The sequence below is a fragment of the Dama dama genome, chromosome 19, assembly GCF_033118175.1.
Source record: "Dama dama isolate Ldn47 chromosome 19, ASM3311817v1, whole genome shotgun sequence".
In the NCBI taxonomy this organism is placed as follows: domain Eukaryota; kingdom Metazoa; phylum Chordata; class Mammalia; order Artiodactyla; family Cervidae; genus Dama; species Dama dama.
Window position 1 is genome coordinate 81,953,171 of NC_083699.1, and position 21,759 is coordinate 81,974,929.

At 36.5% G+C, this 21,759-nt stretch overlaps 1 protein-coding gene across 3 annotated transcripts in view; it reads right to left on the reverse strand.

Annotated features, from left to right (window-relative positions):
- Window positions 1-21,759, reverse strand: part of TOPBP1 (DNA topoisomerase II binding protein 1) — a 75,420-nt gene that overhangs the window by 46,358 nt on the left and 7,303 nt on the right. For all 3 annotated transcript variants that reach the window (XR_009697040.1, XM_061167618.1, XM_061167619.1), the window contains 6 exons: window positions 21,063-21,244; window positions 19,642-19,838; window positions 17,755-17,934; window positions 16,856-17,022; window positions 7,922-8,085; window positions 7,524-7,774 (listed from right to left, as the gene is read on the reverse strand). Coding sequence is in view for 2 of the 3 variants with exons in the window: in XM_061167618.1 (XP_061023601.1) it covers window positions 7,524-7,774; window positions 7,922-8,085; window positions 16,856-17,022; window positions 17,755-17,934; window positions 19,642-19,838; window positions 21,063-21,244 (1,141 nt within the window). In the remaining variant the exon portion in view is untranslated. The remainder of the gene's footprint in view (window positions 1-7,523; window positions 7,775-7,921; window positions 8,086-16,855; window positions 17,023-17,754; window positions 17,935-19,641; window positions 19,839-21,062; window positions 21,245-21,759) is intronic.

Genomic DNA, 21,759 nt, shown 5'->3' on the forward strand with positions numbered 1-21,759 from the left:
CGTTCACCCTGCAAAGAGATGAGAAGTACACTATTTTGGCTTTTGGGGGGTGGGGGGTGTCAACATATCTCTCTTGGGAATCTGTCATTATAGGCTGGTCATCAGAGTAGGTTAGGGCCTGATGTCCAAGAAGATCCAGCTAAAAATTAACTTAGGGGTGTCCTAAGTTGGGAAATTCCTAGGCTCTTGGCAGATTTAAACATAAACTTTATCCGAAGGACCTAATTCTCTTCCCAGGCTTCTTAGAACCTCAAGTCCTAACAAGAAAGAGTTTATAATAAATGTCACAAAACACATGAGGAAACCAGGCATCATGGACAACAATCAAGAGAACTACCCCTGTCCATCCAGATGTTGCAACAGGTTTAAAATGTCTCAAGAAATAAAGCAAAAAACCCCAATAAATACAGAATAACTCACTACTGAAAGAACTAGGACTCCTACAAACTGAAAAAATACTGGAAGTTTTTTTTCAAAATATTGAAAGTTTAATGGATGGGTTAAACACATTAGGCAATAGCTAAGCAGAAAAACAGTGTTTTGACAGGAAAAACTCAAGAAATTACATATAATAAATAATAAACAAAAAGATGAAATTAGCAGGACAGATTAAGGACACAGAGCTAAAGGGGAGTTACAGAACATAGACAATGAAGGAAAGCAATATTCAAAGACATAATAGACGAAAATTTTAAAAAAACTAACAAAGGGAAAAAAAACTCACTAATTCTCTGATTCAAAAAGCACAATGACTTGCAAATAAGATAAATAAATGGTAAAACTCAGGACACAAAAAATAAAAGGTATTAAAAATAAAGAAAAAAGATGCTGCTGCTGCTTAGCCACTAAGCTGTGTCCGACTCTTTTGCGACTCCATGGACTGTAGCCTGCCAAGTTCCTCTGCCCATGGAATTTTCCAGGCTTAAACACTGGAGCAGGTTGCCATTTTCTACTTCAGGGGATCTTTCCAACTCAGGGATCAAACCCACATCTCTTGTGTCTCCTGCATTGGCAGGTGGATTCTTAACTATTAGCACCAACAAACAGAGAAAAAAAGATTTCCTACAAAAGAATGACAAGTAAGCTGATATCTGACTTCTTAATCAGCAGTCACGGAAACACATGACAAAGAAAAAATATCTCCCAAGAGCTTTGACAAATTAACTGTCTAGAACTGTCTTTTAAGGACAAGGGCAAAATAAAGACATTAACAGAAACTGAAGAAATTTCCAAAGGATATATCTTAAGAAAAAAGAAAATTATTCCGAAGGAGAGAGATCAGATGCAATAAGGAGTCAGGAGCAAAGAAATAGCAAATATGCTGGTAAATCAAAACAATAACGGAATATAGAAAACAACAAAAATGCCTAATTGTGAGATTAAAGGATAATGAAAATACAAGACAAAAATCACATAAGTTGAATATATTAATGAGTGTATGTGTAGAGGGTATGGTTGGTAGTGATGCTAAAGATAAATGTTATAAGGTTCTTATATTATTCACAAGACAAAAATTCTGATTAATTTTAAATTTTAAGCTATAATGTACATTAGATTTTCAAGGGTAAACATTGAAAACATAAAATAGTATATATAAGCTTCCAAATCAGTAGATGGAAAGATGCAGGATTGGGAGTGTCATCAGGGGAAGGAAAAGGCAAGCTCAACCCATCCAAAAGATAAAGATGTTAAAAAACAAACGAAAATCAAGGAAGCATAGAAAAATGAGACAAACAGCACAAGAGGACAGAAAATAATCAAAATATATCACAAATAACAATAAATGTAAATCAACCAATTTTCAATTAAAATAAAGTCATACTAAAAAAATACCGATGTGAAGCAGGCATAGGTGTTTTAATATCAGATAAAATAGATCTTAAGTAAAAGAAAAATTAGGAAAATGAGGATCACCATGTAATAAAACTTCAAAATATACACAAAAGAACTGAATGTGACAGAACTACATGGAAAAAGTAACAGTCACCATCACAACAGAGGAGTGTGACATCTATTTCATTAATGCATAGACAGAACTGACAAAACTTATTAGATCATATAAATGTATGGAAATTTCCAAATAATCATAGAAAACATTTTTCTCAGGCACAGAAGAACATTTACAAAAACCACTTCCTAAACACTTCACAGACCAAAGATATTATAAAATTAGAAAATATTTAGAATTACTTTGGTGACTGATGCAAAGAATAGACTCATTAGAAAAGACCCTGAAGCTGGGAAAAATTGAAGGCAAAAAGAGAAAGGCGCAGCAGAGGATGAGATGGTTAGATAGCATCACTGACTTAATGGATACAAGTGTGAGCAGGAGACAGTGAATGACAAGAAAGCCTGGAGTGCTATAGTCCATGGGGTGGCAAAGAGTCAGACACTACTTTGCAAGTGAGTAACAACAATAACAAATTACAAAAATGCTACATAAAAGATCTTTTGGGACTTCCTTGGTGGTAAAGTAGAGAAGAATCCGCCTCCCAAAGCAGGGGACATGGGTCTGACTCCCAGTCTGGGAAGATTACACATGCTGCGGGCAACTAAAGTCCATGTGCCACAACTACTGAGCCCATGCCACAACTACGAGAACCCAAGTGCTCTAGAGCCTGTGCTCCACAGAAGAAGTCACTGTAAGGAGAAGCCCATGCACTGCAACGAGAAGCCTGTGCACTGCAAAGAGAGTAGCCCTTGCCCGCCAACGAGAGCAATCCTGTGTGTAGCAACGAAGACCCAGTGCAATCAAAATATAAAATAAAATATCTTTTGAAATACAACTACTTGAGTGAGTACTTTCAGAGAAATCTATTGACATACTTAGATAAAAAGACTACCAAAAAAAAAAAGAGAAAGCAAATCATGCAACTCAAGAAATCAGAAGGAAAAAAACAATTTATGAATCAAAAGTTAGTTTGCTAAAAAGACTAATAAAATTAGCCATTAAGCTTCCTAGAAAACCCAGCTTACAAAAATTGATTCAGAAAAAAACAGAACTGAACAGTTTTATATCCATTAAGTGAATTAGTACTATAAAATTTTCCTACAAAGAAACACTAGGCCCAAATAGACAGATGAGTTTTATCACACATTCAAGGATAGGGAACCCCAATGTTACACAAACACTGAGATTTTTAAAAAAAGGAAAAAATAACCCCCCAATCTACCACAAACTCTGAGATTTTTTAAAAAATGAAGAATAACCCCCCAATCCATTTTATCAATTAGTTAACAAAATCCAAAAAAGATAACAGAAAAAGGAAAAGTATAGGCCAGTATCACACTGAATAGATAAAAGCCTAAATCAAATATTAGCAAACTAAATATAGTAATGTGTAAAAAAGATGAATATATCACATCTAGAATTTAAACTTGATTTAACAATATAAAATTTACTAATACAATTTATCACACCAAAAAGGAAAAACCATATGATAATTCCAATGAGCAGAGGAAAAGTATGTAATACCCAAATTAAAGCCCTAAAGAAGAATAAAAACAAAACTTTTATAAGGAAACATATGAGAAAGTTTCATGACTAGCTTTGGTAGTGATTTCTTAATTACGAGACCAAAAACACAGGGAATGAGGAAAAAACAGATAAATTGGACTTCATCACAATTAAAACTAGCGTCTACCAAAGAACACAATGTGAAAAGGCTACCCAAAGAAGGGGGAAAATATATACAAATAAAATAACTGATAAGAGATCAATATTCAGAATATATAAAGAACTCCTACCACTCAGGAACAAAAAGTCAGCCCAATTGAAAAAACATTTCTCCAAAGAAAATATATAGATGGCCAATAAAAGCAGGAAATGATGCACATCACTAATCAGGGAAATGAAAATCAAAACCACCAGTGAGATATCACTTCAAGTCCGTTAGGATGACTTGTATTATGAAAGAAAAAAAAAAGGAAATACAGTATGTTCTAAGGATGTAGAAAAACGAATCTTTGTGCACAGCTGGTGAGGATGCAAAGTAGTTCAGCATTTGGAAAACAGCAAGGTGGTTTCCCAAAAAGTTAAACATAGAATTCCCATATGACATCAATTCCACTTCTGAGACTATGTCTAAAAGAACTGAAAGCAGGGACTTGAACAGATATCTGTTCACCAATGTTCACAGCACCACAATTTACAACAGCCAAAGGTAGAGATAACTCAAGTGTCCATCAACAGAAAATGGAACAATTTCAACATACAATGGAGTACTATTCAACTTTAATAAGGAATCATATTCTGACACATGCTAAAACATGGCTTTGAGGACATAATGCTAAGTGAAATAAGCCAGACACAAAAGGTACTGTCTTGAGTCCATGTATTTGAGCTACCTAGAATAGTCAAATTCATAGAGACAGAAATATAATGGTGGTTGCCAGGAAATGGGTTGAAGGAGGACTACAGAGTTACTGCTTAAGGCCTATAAAGTTTTAGTTTGGGAAGATAAAGTTCAGGCATGGATGGTAATGATAGTGGCAAAACTATGTGAATATAATTAATACCACTAAACTGTATATCTAAGGATGGTTAGAATGGTAAATTTCACGTCAGGCATATTTTACCACAATTTTTAAAAAACTCAATACCCAAAATGTTCTTATTCAAAATGTTTTATTCTTACACACCAGTAAAATATAATTTTAAGAACTAAAATTTCAAATGAACAGACACAAAACACAAAAAATTAGGGATAGTTGTAACACAGCATGTCTAGTATCTTATGACTCCAGTTACACTTTACTGAAAAACATAAACTGTATGCTGATATTCTATATTCATGGATAGGAAGATCTTTTCATTGTAAAGATGTCAATCCCGCTCCAAATAATAAATTAATTCAATACAATCCCAACCAAATTCCCATACAGATTTATTCAAACTGACAAACTAATTTTAAAAATTTATATAGAAGCAAAAGTCCAAGAATAGGTAAGAAACATTTGTAAAGAACACTGGAGAGCCTTGACATTTCAGATACCAAAACATATTACAAAGGCTATTAAAATAAGATGGTTTATCAGTGAAGTATCTCAATGGAACAAAATAAAAAGCCTAAACCTAGATCCCCATTTAACAGACCCTTAATAAATGACAGGGGCAACAGGGCAAATTAGTAGAGAAAGGATGGCCTATTCAAAAAAGTTTGAGAATAAGTGATTATTTATACTGATAATTTGAATGCTTCTTAACAAATGCAAAAATCAATCCCATGTGGGCTGAAGATGAAATATGAAAAAGCAAAACCTTAAGACTTTTAAAATACAACTTTATGGCTTTCAGATAGGAAAACTTACATAAAACAGAAAAGCACAAACCACAAAATAATGGTTTAAAAAACCTACTTTACAGGAAACTCAAACAGGGGCTCTGTATCAACCTAGAGGGGTGGGATTGGGAGGGAGATGGGAGGGGATATATGTACACCTATGGCTGAATCATGTCGAGGTTTGACAGAAAACAGCAAAACTGTGTAAAGCAATTATCCTTCAATAAAAAATAAATAAATTAAAAAAATTATAACCGAATAATACTCAAAAAGATGCTCTACCTTATTAGCAATGTTATAAAGTTAAAACTACAATGAGATCCCACTCTACACCCATCAAATAAATAGGAATTTCAAGTCTTATGAGAAATACTAAATGTTGAAAGGATGTGCAACAACAGGAACCCTTACTACTGTTCTAGTATAAAGTGGTAAACTAAAACACTCCAGAAAGCAATACACTTTATGTAAGAAAGTGGAAGACATACTTATCCCAGGAATCAGCCATCCCACCCTAGAGAAATTCTTGCTCACGTGCACAGAGATACACATAAGAACAATTTCACCAGTACTGTTTGTTATTAGACAACAAAACAAAAAAACCACAATAAAAATCTCCTCAGGAAGGGCAATAGATAAACTATGGAATGTTGATATACCAGCGTGATATATTCATAACCAGTTACTAGGCTGAGGTGAGTATCTTGCATGTTTAGGGTAGGGTAGCAAAAGAGTACATATCATATATGATTTATGTAAGTTAAAATACACACAAAACAAAACAGTGTGTATATTACTTACAGATATATATATGTTATAAACTACTAAGAAAATGAGGAGGGAGTCACAGGAGAATTTTGACCAAGCAGAATATCCTATAAACAGTTAGATTAGTAGTATATGGTTATTTGTTAAATTGTTCTTTATATCTTTTTGGATGTATTAAATACTTTATAATAAAAGTTTTTAAAAAGTAGAAATGCTGTTCACAACTTTTCACTGGCAATTATGTTTAGCACACTGAGAAGACTACATCCTGAGACAGTAGCCTACAGTGCATTATACTCATTAAAGCCACAATTACAAACTAAGAGGCATTTGTTATAAGCTTAAAATACCTTGTGAAAAATACCTTGCTGGACTGGATGAAGCACAAGCTAGAATCAAGATTTCCAGGAGAAATACCAATAACCTCAGATATGCAGATGATACTACCCTTATGGCAGAAAGCAAAGAGGAACTAAAGAGACTCTTGATGAAAGTGGAACAGGAGAGTGAAAAGGCTGGCTTAAAACTCAACATTCAGAAAACTAAGATCATGGCAGCTGGTCCCATCACTTCACGGCCAGTAGGTGGGGAAACAATAGAAACAGTGAGAGACTTTATTTTCTTGGCTCCAAAATCTCTGCAGATGGTGACTGCAGCCATGAAATTAAAAGATACTTGCTCTTTGGAAGAAAAGCTATGACCAACCTAGACAGCATATAAAAAAGCAGAGACATTACCAAAGGTCCGTGTAGTCAAAGCTATGGTTTTTCCAGTAGTCATGTATGGATGTTGAGAGTTGGACCATAAAAAGAGTGCCATAGAATTGATGCTTTTGAACTGTGCAGTTAGAGAAGACTCTTGAGAGTCCCTTGGACTGAAAGGAGAACAAACCAGTCAATTCTAAAGGAAATCAGTCCTGAATATTCATTGGAAAGACTGATGCTGAAATTCCAACCCTTTGGCCACCTGATGCGAAGAACTGACTCATTGGAAAAGACCCTGATGCTGAGAAAGATTGAAGGTGGGAGGAAAAGGGGATGACAGACGATGAGATGGCTGGATGGCATCACCAACTTGATGAACATGAGTTTGAGTAAGCTCCAGGAGTTGGTGATGGAGAAGGAAGCCTGGCATACTGCAGTCCATGAAGTTGCAGAGTCGAACACAACTGAGCATCTGAACTGAACTGACCCTGTAACAAACTCAGGATGTTACAAACACACAAACCAAGTGACTGTATTTAAAAACCGAACCCAGGAGGTACAGATGAATTGAAGAGAAAAGAGGGACTCAGAAAGTCTAGAATCTCTTAGCCTTGCCAGGTTAAAAAAAAAAAAGTAACACAAATAAAACTTCAAGGGAAGAAAGAGGCTAGTATGACCTAAATTCTATAGGAACTGTCAGAAATCACATAAGTATGTATTCTGCTACCAAAATATTTAATGAATGTTAACACTGGTCACTCTTTCTTACCTACTGTTGAGTTATTAGTCTGATATTGAGAGAGTAGATCTTCATCAGCTTGCTCATGCTTTTCCTCAGGAGCAAAGTCATTCTTAGAGAAGCTGCTGTTCTTCCTTTTTAAAAGGGCTGTTTTACTTTCAGGTTGATCTGAAACTGGAATTTCCACTGGCTGGTAGTTAACATGGATATATGGCTCTTCAGGAAGCATATAACCTTTACTAAAACACTCTAGCAACCATTTTGCTCCCACTACATGAGGCCTACAAAAACAGTACAGTTATATATTAGATTAAACTATAAATACCATTATCCCATGTGCCATGCAGTTTCCATAACTGCCAGGATATGCAATTTTAAGAAAAATCATTACAGAGTAGAAATTGCTTTGAATTAAAAACCAACAAAACCTGTGGGCTGATTTATCCCAAAACTGCTTCAATTCATCATCATCATCTCCCACAATAACATGAGTTACATCTTCATTGAGCTGATTAAAACGAACTCCACCTCCACTGTTAATAAGTCTTCTCAGTTTATCTAGCTTTCTGCCATTAAAACCACAAAGATAGATCTGCAATGAAAAAAAAACTTGGCTTTAGATTAACACATTTAAAATGGCCTATTTCTCTCAATAGCAATCTATTTATTTAAAGTGTGTAGTATCTAAACCCATTGTGTGTAAATAAGGCAACCTTTATATTTACAGTTTAAGTACATTAAGAAGTATATTCTGAAACTTTGATTTCTAAAGAATCTAAAATTTTATCACTTCTTCACAATCCCATAACATTATTACCCATTACTGATAAGTACTGTGGCTTTAAATAAAATAGAAACAAGAATAATTCAAATATCTTTTGAATATTAGTGCACAACAATTTCTAAAATGTAGGTAGCTTCTTAAACTGGTCTTACTGCTTATAAATTTCAAAGTAATTACAGAAATAAACTGGAGTTAAATATGTGAATTCAGAGAATCTAGGTTTAAATTTTGGGTCAGCTGCCAATGATTGACCACACAACCACTTCAGCATACTAGGCTTTTTTTTGGTGGTGTGGATCTTCCTTGCTGCGCGAGGGCTTTCTTTAGTTGGGACAGGTGGATGCTACTCTCTAGAGAGCATGTGCAGGTTTCTCAACGCAGTGGCGTCTCTTTTTTCAGGGAATGGGCTCAGAGGGCGCGTGGGCTCAGCAGCTGTGACACGCATGCTTAGTTGCCTGACGGCGTGGGAATCCTCAGGGTGCGAGCGTGCTCATTTTCTGTCCGAATCTTTTCGACTCTATGGACTCTATGTAGCCTGCCAGGCTCGCTCCTCTGTCTATGGGATTTTACTGGCAACAATACTGGAGTGGGTTGCCATTTCCTACTTCAGGTGATCTTCCCAACGAGGGATCAAACCCTCGTCTCCTGCGCTGCAGGTGAATTTTTTACTGCTGAGTCACTGAAGAATCTTCCCAGACCAGGGATCAAACCTGTGTACTCTGCATTGGGAGGCGGATTCTTAATGATTGGACTACCAAGCAAGTCCAACTTATACTATTTAAACCAATTTTCTTCCTTTTATGCTGAAATACAGTTTTCATAGTTGATTAAACAAAAAAAAACTAGGTCAAAGAGCTAAGCACAATGCTTTGAGGATGAAACATATTCAGTAACTTATTTTTAACTATCAATAATGTACACGTGAGATTCGAGAGTTGGACTATAAGAAAGCTGAGCACCGACGAACTGATGCTTTTGAACTGTGGTGTTGGAGAAGACTCTTGAGAGTTCCTTGGACTGCAAGGAGATCCAATCAGTCAATCCTAAAGGAAATCAGTCCTGAATATTCACTAGAAGGACTGATGGTGAAGCTGAAACTCCAATACTTTGGCCACTTGATGCAAAGAGCTGACTTATTTGAAAAGACCCTGATGCTGGAAAAGATTGAGGGTAGGAGGAGAAGGGGACGACAGAGGATGAGATGGTTGGATGGCATCACCAACTTGATGGAATGAGCTTGAGCAAGCTCCGGGAGTTGGTGATGGACAGGGAAGCCTGGCGTGCTGCAGTCCATGGGGTTGCAAAGAGTCAGACACGACTGAGTGACTGAACTGAACTGATGTACACATATATATGCAGAGTGAATAAATGAATTTGTTAGCTGCTCAGTCCTGTCTGACCCTTTGGACTGTAGCCCATCAGGCTCCTCTGTCCATGGTATCTTCCAGGCAAGAATACTCTAGTGGACTGCCATTTCTCCAGGGGATCTTTCTGACCCAGGGATCGAACCTGGGTCTCCCACATTGCAAGCAGGTATTTTTACCTTTTGAGTCACCAGGAAAGCATGCCAGATTGGATGAATCAGAAATTGGAATCAAAACTGCCGGGAGAAATATCAACCTCAGATATGCAGATGACACCACTCTAATGGCAAAAAATGAAGAGAAACTAAAAAGCTTCTTAATGAAAGTAAAACAGGAGAGTGAAAAAGTCAACATGAAACTCAATGTTCAAAAAATTACGATAATTGCACCTGGTCCCAGCACTTCATAATAAACAGATGGGGAAACAATGGAAACAGTGAAAATTTTATTTTCTTGGGCTCCAAAATCACTGTTGAGAGTGATTGAAGCCATGAAATTAAAAGACACTTACTCCTTGGAAGGAAAGCTATGACAAACCTAGACAGTGTATTAAAAAGCAGAAATATCACTTTACCCACAATGGTGCGCATAGTCAAAGCTATGGTTTTTCCAGCAGTCATGTATGGATATGAGAGTTGGACCATTAAGAAACTTTAGCACCAAAGAACTGATGATTTCAAATTGTGGTGCTGGAGAAGACTCTTGAGAACCCCATGGACTGCAAGGAGATCAAATCAGTCAATCCTAAGGGAAATCAACTCTGAATATTCATCGGAAGGACTGTTGCTGAAGCTCCAATACTTTGGCCACCTGATGAGAAGAACTGAATCACTGGAAAAGACCCTGATTCTGGGAAAGACTGAAGAGAAGGAAAAGGGGCAGCAGAGGACGAGCTGGTTGGATAGCATCACTGACTTAATGGACATGGATCTGAACAAACTCCAGGAGATAATGAAGAACAAGGGAACCTGGTGTGCTGCAGTCCATGAGGTCACAGAGTCAGACAACTTAGTGACTGAACAACCACCACCACCTATGTTTTTTGTGGCAAAGACAGGGTTTTATATATATATATATATGTATGTATGTGTGTAAACCAATTTCTGACAAAATGTGGTCCACTGGAGAAGGGAATGGCAAACCACTTCAGTATTCTTGCCTTGAGAACCCCATGAACAGTATGAAAAGGCAAAAAGGACACTGAAAGATGAACTCCCCAAGTCAGTAGGCATCCAAAATGCTACTGGAGATGAGTGGAGAAATAACTCCAGAAAGAATGAAGAGAGGGAGCCAAAGCAAAAACAACACCCAGTTGTGGATGTGACTGGTGACAAAAGCAAGGTCTGATGCTGTAAACAACAATATTGCATAGGAACCTGGAATGTCAGGTCAGTGAATCAAGGCAAACTGGAAGTGGTCAAACAGGAGACGGCAAGAGTGAATGTCGATATTTTAGGAATCAGCGAACTAAAATGGGCTGGAATGGGTGAATTTAACTCAGATGACCATTATATCTACTACTGTGGGCAAGAATCCCTTAGAAGAAATGGCATAGCCATTATATTCAACAAAAGTGTCTGAAGTGCAGTACTTGGATGCAATCTCAAAAATGACAGAAAGATCTCAGTTTATTTCCAACATAAACCATTCAATGTCATAGTAATCCAAGTCTATGCCCCGACCAGTAATGCTGAAGAACCTGATGCTGAACAGTTCTATGAAGACCTACAAGACCTTCTAGAACTAACACCCCAAAACAATATCCTTTTCATTATAGGGGACTGGAATGCAAAAGTAGGAAGTCAAGAAAATACCTGGAATAATGGGCAAATTTGGCCTTGGAGTACAGAATGAAGCAGGGCAAAGGCTATTAGAGTTTTGCCAAGTTAACGCACTGGTCATAGTAAAAACTCTCTTCCAACAACACAAGAGAAGACTCTACACATGGACATCACCAGACTGTCAACACCGAAATTCAGATTGATTATATTCTTTGCAGCCAAAGATGGAGAAGCTCTATACAGTCAGCAAAACAAGACCAGGAGCTGACTGTGGCTCAGATCATGAACTCCTTATTGCCAAATTCAGAATAAAATTGAAGAAAGTAGGGAAAACCAGTAGACCATTCAGGTATGACCTAAATCAAATCCCTTCTGATTATACAGTGGAAGTGAGAAATAGATTTAAGGGACTAGATCTGATAGACAGAGTGCCTGATGAACTATGGATGGAGGTTCCTGAAACTGTACAGGAGAAAGGGATTAAGACCATCCCCAAGAAAAAGAAATGCAAAAGAGCAAAATGACTGAGGAGGCCTTACAAATAGCTGAGAAAAGAAAACAAGTGAAAAGCAAAGGAGAAAAGGAAAGATATACCCATTTGAATGCAGAGTTCCAAAGTAGAGCAAGGAGAGAGAAGAAAGCCTTCCTCAGTGATCAGTGCAAAGAAACAGAGGAAAACAATAGAATGGGAAATACTAGAGATCTCTTCAAGAAAATTAGAGATACCAAGGGAACATTTCATGCAAAGATGGGTTTGATAAAGGACAGAAATGGTATGGACCTAACAGAAGCACAAGATATTAAGAAGAGGTAGCAAGAATACACAGAAGAACAGTACAAAAAAGATCTTCACAACCCAGATAATCATGATGGTGTGACCACCCACCTAGAGCCAAACATCCTGGAATGTGAAGTCAAATGGGCCTTAGAAAGCATCACTACAATCAAAGCAATTGGAGGTGATGGAATTCCGTTGAGCTATTTCAAATCCTAAAAGATGATGCTGTGAAAGTGCTGCAGTCGATATGCCACCAAATTTGGAAAACTCAGCAGTGGCCACAGGACTGGAAAAGGTCAGTTTTCATTCTAATCCCAAAGAAAGGCAATCCCAAAGAATGCTCAAACTACCACACAATTGCACTCATCTCACACGCTAGCAAAGTAATGCTCAAAATTCTCCAAGCCAGGCTTCAACAATACGTGAACCGTGAACTTCCTGATGTTCAAGCTGGTTTTATTTATTTTTTTTGTTTGTTTCTCTTTTTTTTTTTTCATTAGTTGGAGGCTAATTACTTCACAACATTTCAGTGGGTTTTGTCATACATTGATATGAATCAGCCATAGAGTTACACGTATTCCCCATCCCGATCCCCCCTCCCACCTCCCTCTCCACCCGATTCCTCTGGGTCTTCCCAGTGCACCAGGCCCGAGCACTTGTCTCATGCATCCCACCTGGGCTGGTGATCTGTTTCACCATAGATAGTATACATGCTGTTCTTTTGAAATATCCCACCCTCACATTCTCCCACAGAGTTCAAAAGTCTGTTCTGTATTTCTGTGTCTCTTTTTCTGTTTTGCATATAGGGTTATCGTTACCATCTTTCTAAATTCCATATATATGTGTTAGTATGCTGTAATGTTCTTTATCTTTCCGGCTTACTTCACTCTGTATAAGGGGCTCCAGTTTCATCCATCTCATTAGGACTGGTTCAAATGAATTGTTTTTAACGACTGAGTAATATTCCATGGTGTATATGTACCACAGCTTCCTTATCCATTCATCTGCTGATGGGCATCTAGGTTGCTTCCATGTCCTGGCTATTGTAAACAGTGCTGCGATGAACATTGGGGTGCACGTGTTTCTTTCAGATCTGGTTTCCTCAGTGTGTATGCCCAGAAGTGGGATTGCTGGGTCATATGGCAGTTCTATTTCCAGTTTTTTAAGAAATCTCCACACTGTTTTCCATAGCGGCTGTACTAGTTTGCATTCCCACCAACAGTGTAAGAGGGTTCCCTTTTCTCCACACCCTCACCAGCATTTATTGCTTATAGACTTTTGGATAGCAGCCATCCTGACTGGCGTGTAATGGTACCTCATTGTGGTTTTGATTTGCATTTCTCTAATAATGAGTGATGTTGAGCATCTTTTCATGTGTTTGTTAGCCATCTGTATGTCTTCTTTGGAGAAATGTCTGTTTAGTTCTTTGGCCCATTTTTTGATTGGGTCATTTATTTTTCTGGAATTGAGCTTCAAGAGTTGCTTGTATATTTTTGAGATTAATCCTTTGTCTGTTTCTTCATTTGCTATTATTTTCTCCCAATCTGGGGGCTGTCTTTTCACCTTACATACAGTTTCCTTTGTAGTGCAAAAGCTTTTAAGTTTCATTAGGTCCCATTTGTTTAGTTTTGCTTTTATTTCCAATATTCTGGGAGGTGGGTCATAGAGGATCTTGCTGTGATTTATGTCGGAGAGTGTTTTGCCTATGTTCTCTTCTAGGAGTTTTATAGTTTCTGGTCTTACATTTAGATCTTTAATCCATTTTGAGTTTATTTTTGTGTATGGTGTCAGAAAGTGTTCTAGTTTCATTCTTTTACAAGTGGTTGACCAGTTTTCCCAGCACCACTTGTTAAAGAGGTTGTCTTTTTTCCATTGTATATCCTTGCCTCCTTTGTCAAAGATAAGGTGTCCATAGGTGCATGGATTTATCTCTGGGCTTTCTATTCTGTTCCATTGATCTATATTTCTGTCTTTGTGCCAGTACCATACTGTCTTGATGACTGTGGCTTTGTAGTAGAGTCTGAAGTCAGGCAGGTTGATTCCTCCAGTTCCATTCTTCTTTCTCAAGATTACTTTGGCTATTCGAGGTTTTTTGTATTTCCATACAAATTGTGAAATTATTTGTTCTAGTTCTGTGAAAAATACCATTGGTAGCTTGATAGGGATTGCATTGAATCTACAGATTGTCAAGCTGGTTTTTAGAAAAGGCAGAGGAACCAGAGATCAAATTGCCAACACATGCTCGATCATCGAAAAAGAAGAGAGTTCCAGAAAAACATCTATTTCTGTTTTATTGACTATGCCAAAGCCTTTGACTGTGTGGCTCACAATAAACTGTGGAAAATTCTAAAAGAGATGGGAATACCAGACCACCTGACCTGCCTCTTGAGAAACCTGTATGCAGGTCAGGAAGCAAGTTAGAACTGGACATGGAAAAACAGACTGCTTCCAAACAGGAAAAGGGAGTACATCAAGGCTGTATTTTGCTTATTTAACTTATATGCAGAGTACATCATGACAGAGTACATATCGACTGCAGCACTTTCACACTGGGCTGTATGAAACACAACCTGGAATCAAGATTGCCAGGAGAAATATCAATAACCTCAGATATGCAGATGATACCACCCTTATGGCAGAAAGAGAAGAACTAAAGAGACTCTTAATGAAAGTGAAAGAGGAGAGTGAAAAAGTTGGCTTAAAGCTCAACATTCAGAAAACTAAGATCATGGCATCCGTTTCCACCCCTTCATGGCAAATAGACAGGGAAACAGTGGCTGACTTTATTTTGGGGGGAGGGGGGGCGGCTCCAAAATCACTGCAGATGGTGACCGCAGCCATGAAATTAAAAGACGCTTACTCCTTGGAAGTAAAGTTATGACCAACCTAGACAGCATATTAAAAAGTAGAGACATCACTTTGTCAACAAAGGTCTGTCTAGTCAAGGCTATGGTTTTTCCAGTAGTCATGTATGGATGTGAGAGTTGGACTATAAAGAAAGCTGAGCGCCAAAGAATTGATGCTTTTGAAATGTGGTGTTGGAAAAGACTTTTGAGAGTCCTTTGGACTTCAAGGAGATCCAACCAGTCCATCCTAAAGAGATCAGTCCTGAGTGTTCACTGGAAGAACTGATGTTGAAGCTGAAACTCCAAAACTTTGGCCACCTGATACGAAGAGCTGACTCACTGGAAAAGACCCTGATGCTGGGAAAGATTGAAGGCAGGAGGAGAAGGGGATGACAGACGATGAGATGACTGGATGGCATCACTGACTCAATGGACATGAGTTTGGGTAAACTCCAGGAGTTGGTGATGGACAGGGAGGCTTGGCATTTTGCGGTCCGTGGGGACGCAGAGAGTCGAACATGAGTGAGCAACTGAACTGAACTGAAACCAATTCAATCAATATTACTATATTTTATCTTCTTCATCTCTATTTTATAAAATGGATCTTTAAAAAATGTCTTAATCTATTCCAAACTGCATTTATATTCCAAACTAAATAACCTCCATCACTAGATTACATTTTAACAAAAAATGCGTAATCATACATTTCCTATAAGAATAATTAAGTCACATCCACAATTAGTAGAGTGTAGATAAAAGATTGCATGACACCTCCTATTCCGTTAATAAACTGTTAAGTTTTAAAAGTATAGAAAGGAAAGTAATTTGCCCAATATTCTGAAGAATAAAAAAAGAAAGTTAAGTCTTTGCTACTCTGCACATCAGTGCATAACCTATTCATTCTACAAGCAAGAAATATACTAAGTATTTAGTTCTAAAAGATATATATGATGTTCCCATCAAGGCATTTATTAGTCAGTTACTCAAGACACTAAAAAATTAAATAGCCCAAGAGATAGTAAATAAAGTGGTATACCTAATCTTTAGAAATACAGGCTTGAAATAGATGGCTAGTTACTTACTGTCTGTGAGATTCTGGACAAGAACTTTAATCCTCTGAGTTTCAGCCTCAATAATATCCATTTTAGAGTTATTTGTGGGAATTATATGGGATTATATATGACATACTAACATGTATATGAAATAATTAGCACAGTGTCTCACTTATTATAAACAATACCTGACAGTTATAAATAAAAATCCATTAAGTGGTTCAAAAACTAAATGATCTCAAAATACAGTAGATGGGACTTCCCTGGGGGTCCAGTGGTTACGAATCCATACTGCTAATGCAGGGGACAGGGATTCGATCCCTGGTCTAGAAAGATCCACATGCCACAGAGTGAGCAACTCTATTCACCCCAAACACTGAACCCCTGTGCTACAGGGGCTATGCTACAATGAAGCACAGCCCGTGCTCGAAGCAATCAGAGAACGCCTGAGCACAGCAATGAAGACCCAATGCAGTCAAAAAAACCCCACAGTACATGGGAAGATTAAGGCAGTTAGGAGGGTTCAAAGAAGATTTGAAAAATGATATGAACTTTAATGGATGACAAATGAAGGTACATCCCACGCAAAGAGACCCTAATAGCTAAAAGACAAACATGGCCTAATGAGTGCATCTGCTTAGCTTGAGTGGTGGGCTTCTGTAGGTAAGGAGCAAGCCCAACTCTGAAGGGTCTTCAGAGTGAAGCTACAAGTACCAACATGTATTATCACTTAGTGCTTTGCATAATAAAGACATACCCGACAACCATCTAATAAATCTTCAGGTGCCTGAAATGCACTGATATCCAAATTTTCCAGATTTTCAACTGTAGGTTCCAGTTTGCTACTAACTGAATTACATACTGATTCATTTATGCAGCTTGCATTGATGTTGGAAATATGGCTGACATCTGAAAGAGTACGACCTACATATTAAAAACAAAGATGCATAAATTTATGGAAATAAAATAACTGATTACATATTTTCCTATAGATAAACTTTTCTTATACCACAAGAGCCATGAACAATTTCTAAAGTAAAATTCAAATGGTTTTAATGAAATCTTGGGGGTCAAGTATGAAAACGGAAAATGAATCTAATTAAGGTTCATTTTAATGAAAATATACTTAATATATTCTCTTAATAGTGACTGGCTTCCAATAAAAATCTGAAGTTGCTGACTTCAAGGTCCAGGAAGGTTATATTTGAAAAAAAATTGGTAACATTTGTTATATTGCCAACAACAAGTATATATGGTACTTCCAAAACAGAAATGGTTTTTAAATTTTATATGAATATAGATGATCTATAACAACTGTGGCAAACTAATAAAGAAATGTGACTAATATCCACATGCCAGTCAAGTTTTATAAACTTAATTCTCTAATTTTAAGTCTTTATTAATATTCTTAATTTCTTTAACCATCTTGTGCATTATATAAGGATATGAAAGAAAGTAGGTATTCATTAGAAAATGAAATAGCAGAAGTTCTGGACTTTTTAAATATAATTTGGTTATTTTATTATACAATTATACCTGGAAACAAAGCAGGAAAAGATAAGAATTCCCTACTGTATCTCATCGATCCTATTAACAAATCAATTCTTACACAGAAAACTGTCTTAAAAATGACTGTTTAATCCCAAAGAGACTTACTGTCAATTGTGTTGATCTGGCCAGTAGGAGTTGAAGTATCAGGCATACTCTTTGTTTCTGATCTAGGCTCTGTCTTGTACATGGATTCATCCTGACAAAAACCTTTCTCAACACTGTCAAAAAACCATTGTGTGGTCACACAGTGTACATTCCATCTTTTGGCACATTCATATTTTTGACCTATCATGTCAAATAAAAAAGAGAGAAATGCAAGCCATTAGAATCTATCTTTGCAGAAATATTTATATGAAAGCTTATGAAAAAAATTCACCTGAAACAAAATGAAAATTACCAGCAATTACTCTTACTTTTAAACAGTATGCTATACAGTGTATTAAAAGGCAATATATTAGGTTACTATCCAATTATATTTTCTGTGTGTTGTGTAAATACACATGCTATGTGAGGGGGTTTATGTTTTACAAAACTGCAGACAGAAGGCATTAGTGGGGTAACTGAAGTAATATTTCTGAGTATAGCTTCGATCATTTAAATTCTTTAAACCAGCTTCTTAATCTGTAACATGTGGATAACTCACAGAATTAAGTGGTTTTATGCTTTTCATTTTAAACTAATTACTGTGTATATATACACAGATATATTTATGTGTATATATACTTTAACTCCTACTTAATACAAGTATTTAAATTGCTCTGACCCCCTGAAGAAGCCGTTCTATCTAGAGCATTTACTGCTCAGGAGATTCTGACCCTCAGTTTCATACTATAAGGAATACGGGTTAAGGGATAACTATATTTATAATTTATAGAGATATACGAGGATGAATAAGCTTAGATGGAAACAAAGGTGACATGATACAATAAAACATTTTGGAAAGTAGTTTCAAAATACATATTTCTAATATAAAACATAAAAACAATTTTTTTTTCAATTAAAGTTGTTCACAATCACACCTAGGAAGAAAAAAGCAACTCTGATGTCTATGTGTAGGTAAAAAGAGACAGTAAAAATGTTAATAAAATTCTGTTCTCATCAACTTTTATATATTTTAAAACAACTGGTAAAAATATTCTCCAGAATAGTTATAATGGTTATAGAATGCCAAAATTAATTGCATTTTAAGGAACCCCTTTTCCTGGTAATATATTTTTCTTTTAGCAGTTCCATGTTCTTCAAGGTGTATCTTCAAGTTAAAACTTGTAGTTTACTCAGTAAGGTTAACTCATTCAATTAAAAATGAGGCCAAGCCTTTAAAACTCACTATTAGAGGGCTTTCCAGATGGCTCGTGGTGAAGAATCTACCTGCCAATGCAGGAGACACAGGTTCAATCCCTAGTCCAGGAAGATCCCACATGCTGTGAAGCAACTAAACCTGTGAACCATAACTATTAAGCCTATGCTCTAGAGCCCGGGAACTGCAACTACTAAAGCCCACATACCCTGGACCCCATGCCAGTTAACTAGAGAAGCCACTCCAACTAGAAAGCAGCCCTTACTTGCTGCAACTCGAGAAAAGCCTGTGCATCAACAAAGAACCAGTAGAGCCAAAAATAAATAAATAAATAAAATTATTTTATTAAAATTACCATTAGATAAAAAAACATCAGCTTTTGTGTTAAACTCATCTAAATCTTTCATCTTTCGAGTACTGGGTGGCTGTGTGGGGACTTAAAAAAAAAAGAAAAAAACCCAAAAGACCAGGCAATAAGTTTAGATAAAACACCCCTGGAAATTCTTATTCTTTAATATTTATTCAATGATCTGGACCAGTCTGTAATTTTTCTAGATTATAAACAAAACTATCTTTGCAAGAAAAAAGAAATGTGCATGTTTATGAAATATCAGAAGTAAAAGGTATTCTAGAATGATCTCAAAATGATGAATACTAGAAAATATTGCATTCATCTATTTGTGAAACAGTTTTACCTTTTGGTTCTTGCACAATGAGATGTGTACACTCATTCATTTTCAATTGTCCCATGTACTGTCCTCCATGCTTTACTGTGAGCTGCTGAACCGATTTCCTGTCTAAGGTACACAAGCCAGTCACACAGATTATGCAACCAAGAAAAATAGGACACTTGAAGTCTTCCATGTTTATATCAGTATATCTAGCTATTTTCCTGGGGAAAATGAACCAAAAAAAAAAAACAAACAAAAACCCATAAATTAAGATATCAAAACACCAGACAGTTTAAATTTTATCTGAAGAATGACAAACAACAGAAATAACACTAATGCTTTCTTCATTTTTTAGGAATTTAATCAATATTAAGGGAAACTGACAAGCACACTTAAAATTATATTAACTGCTCATCTAGCTCAAACCATGTCTCTAAGAAAATTAATGCTTCAGAGTTTCAAATAAAACTGTTTTAAGGGAAAATATATATATATTTCAGTAACTATAAATCCATGCCAGTCAAAGAAGTGCATTTTCCAAACTTATAAGTCTAAACTTCTAACTAAAAACTCAAAGGGTCTTTGGTTGCCTACTAGAAAAACAGACTTTTAATCCTTTCGCTATACTATACAAATAATAAGCAAAGATTTTCAGCAGAATGCCAACAAAAATACCATCATTCTGCTGCCCTGGTAGGCAAATGTGCTGATCAAACAGGCTAGGAATGGGGATGCCAACATAGAGACATGTTTAAAATATGCTAGATGGTGCTGAAAGGAAGACTGGAAAATGTCTACTTAAACAGTGGTAACTAAATACTTATTGAGTGTTAATCTAATTCTAAGGGAAACTCAATTCTATCTTTTGAAATAGGCTCTAAGCTCTATGAGGCCAGGGATGCTGTCTTGTTTTGCTCTCCAGTTATATCTAATGCCTAGCTCAGGACAGGTACATAAAATGGGTTAAATTAACATTTACTGAATAATTACATCTCAGCGAATGGCTTATATATGTTTACATTCAACCTTAAATACGTCCCTTTTGGGAGGAAACACAAATACCAAAGTGGCTAAAATTTATTCTCCATCCTAACATGAGGGCATGGTATTGAAGGCTAATGCAACATAAAAGTTACAGTTGCCACACAGATTCTCTCAACTATTCTATCATTGTTCACTGCTGAAAACAATTTTATTATCAAAGAATTTCTTATCTTGTAGCTAATGCTAAGTCCATAGCCCAGTCTACCTAACAACTTATATCTTGATAATAAGAACTTATAGATTATCTTTTGTTTTCATTGGAGAAAAGAGTAATGATCCAATTTTTGTCCCAAAATAACAAATCCATAGGGGATACCATAAAAACTCCCCTATGAAAACCCATAATATGCCAAAATGATAACATTTATTCAAATCTAGAAAATATCTAAAATATCTCTTACTTCTCCTGTGACTTCTCCCAAAGTGTTTTTATCCAAGAAGGAAGCAAAATAGGTTTCTTTAGGTTTGCAGCAACTAAGTATTTTTTACTACCAACTTCTCCGGCAATAAGGTGAGTTACTGATATGTTAAGGTCTCTGTATACGCGTCCACCCATCATTTGTACATATTTATGAACTTCTTCCTGTAGCCCCAAAAGAAAATTATTAATACAGAAACAAACAATATTTCTTCCATTTTTAAATACACTGTCCCATAAACATTGTTTGTTGTTGTTAGCTTGAACACACAAATATTTCTCATCACTACAAGTTAAATATTCATGAAGTTACTTTTTAGAAGATAAAGTATAAATTTTAGAATTACCTTTATGCACATTATTTTCCTATGTTTATCTTTTGCAACTCCATGAATTTAATTATCTTGCTTCTACAGTGAACACTATATATTTTAATATACTATGAAGGACTGATGTTGAAGCTGAAACTCCAATACGTTGGCCACCTGATGCGAAGAGCTAACTCATTTGAAAAGACCCTGATGCTGGGAGAGATTGAAGGCAGAAGGAGAAGGGGACAACAGAGGATGAAATGGTTGGATGGCATCACCGATTCAACGGACATGAGTTTTGGGTAAATACCGGGAGTTGGTGATGGACAGGGAGGCCTGGTGTGCTGCAGTCCATGGGGTCACAAAGAG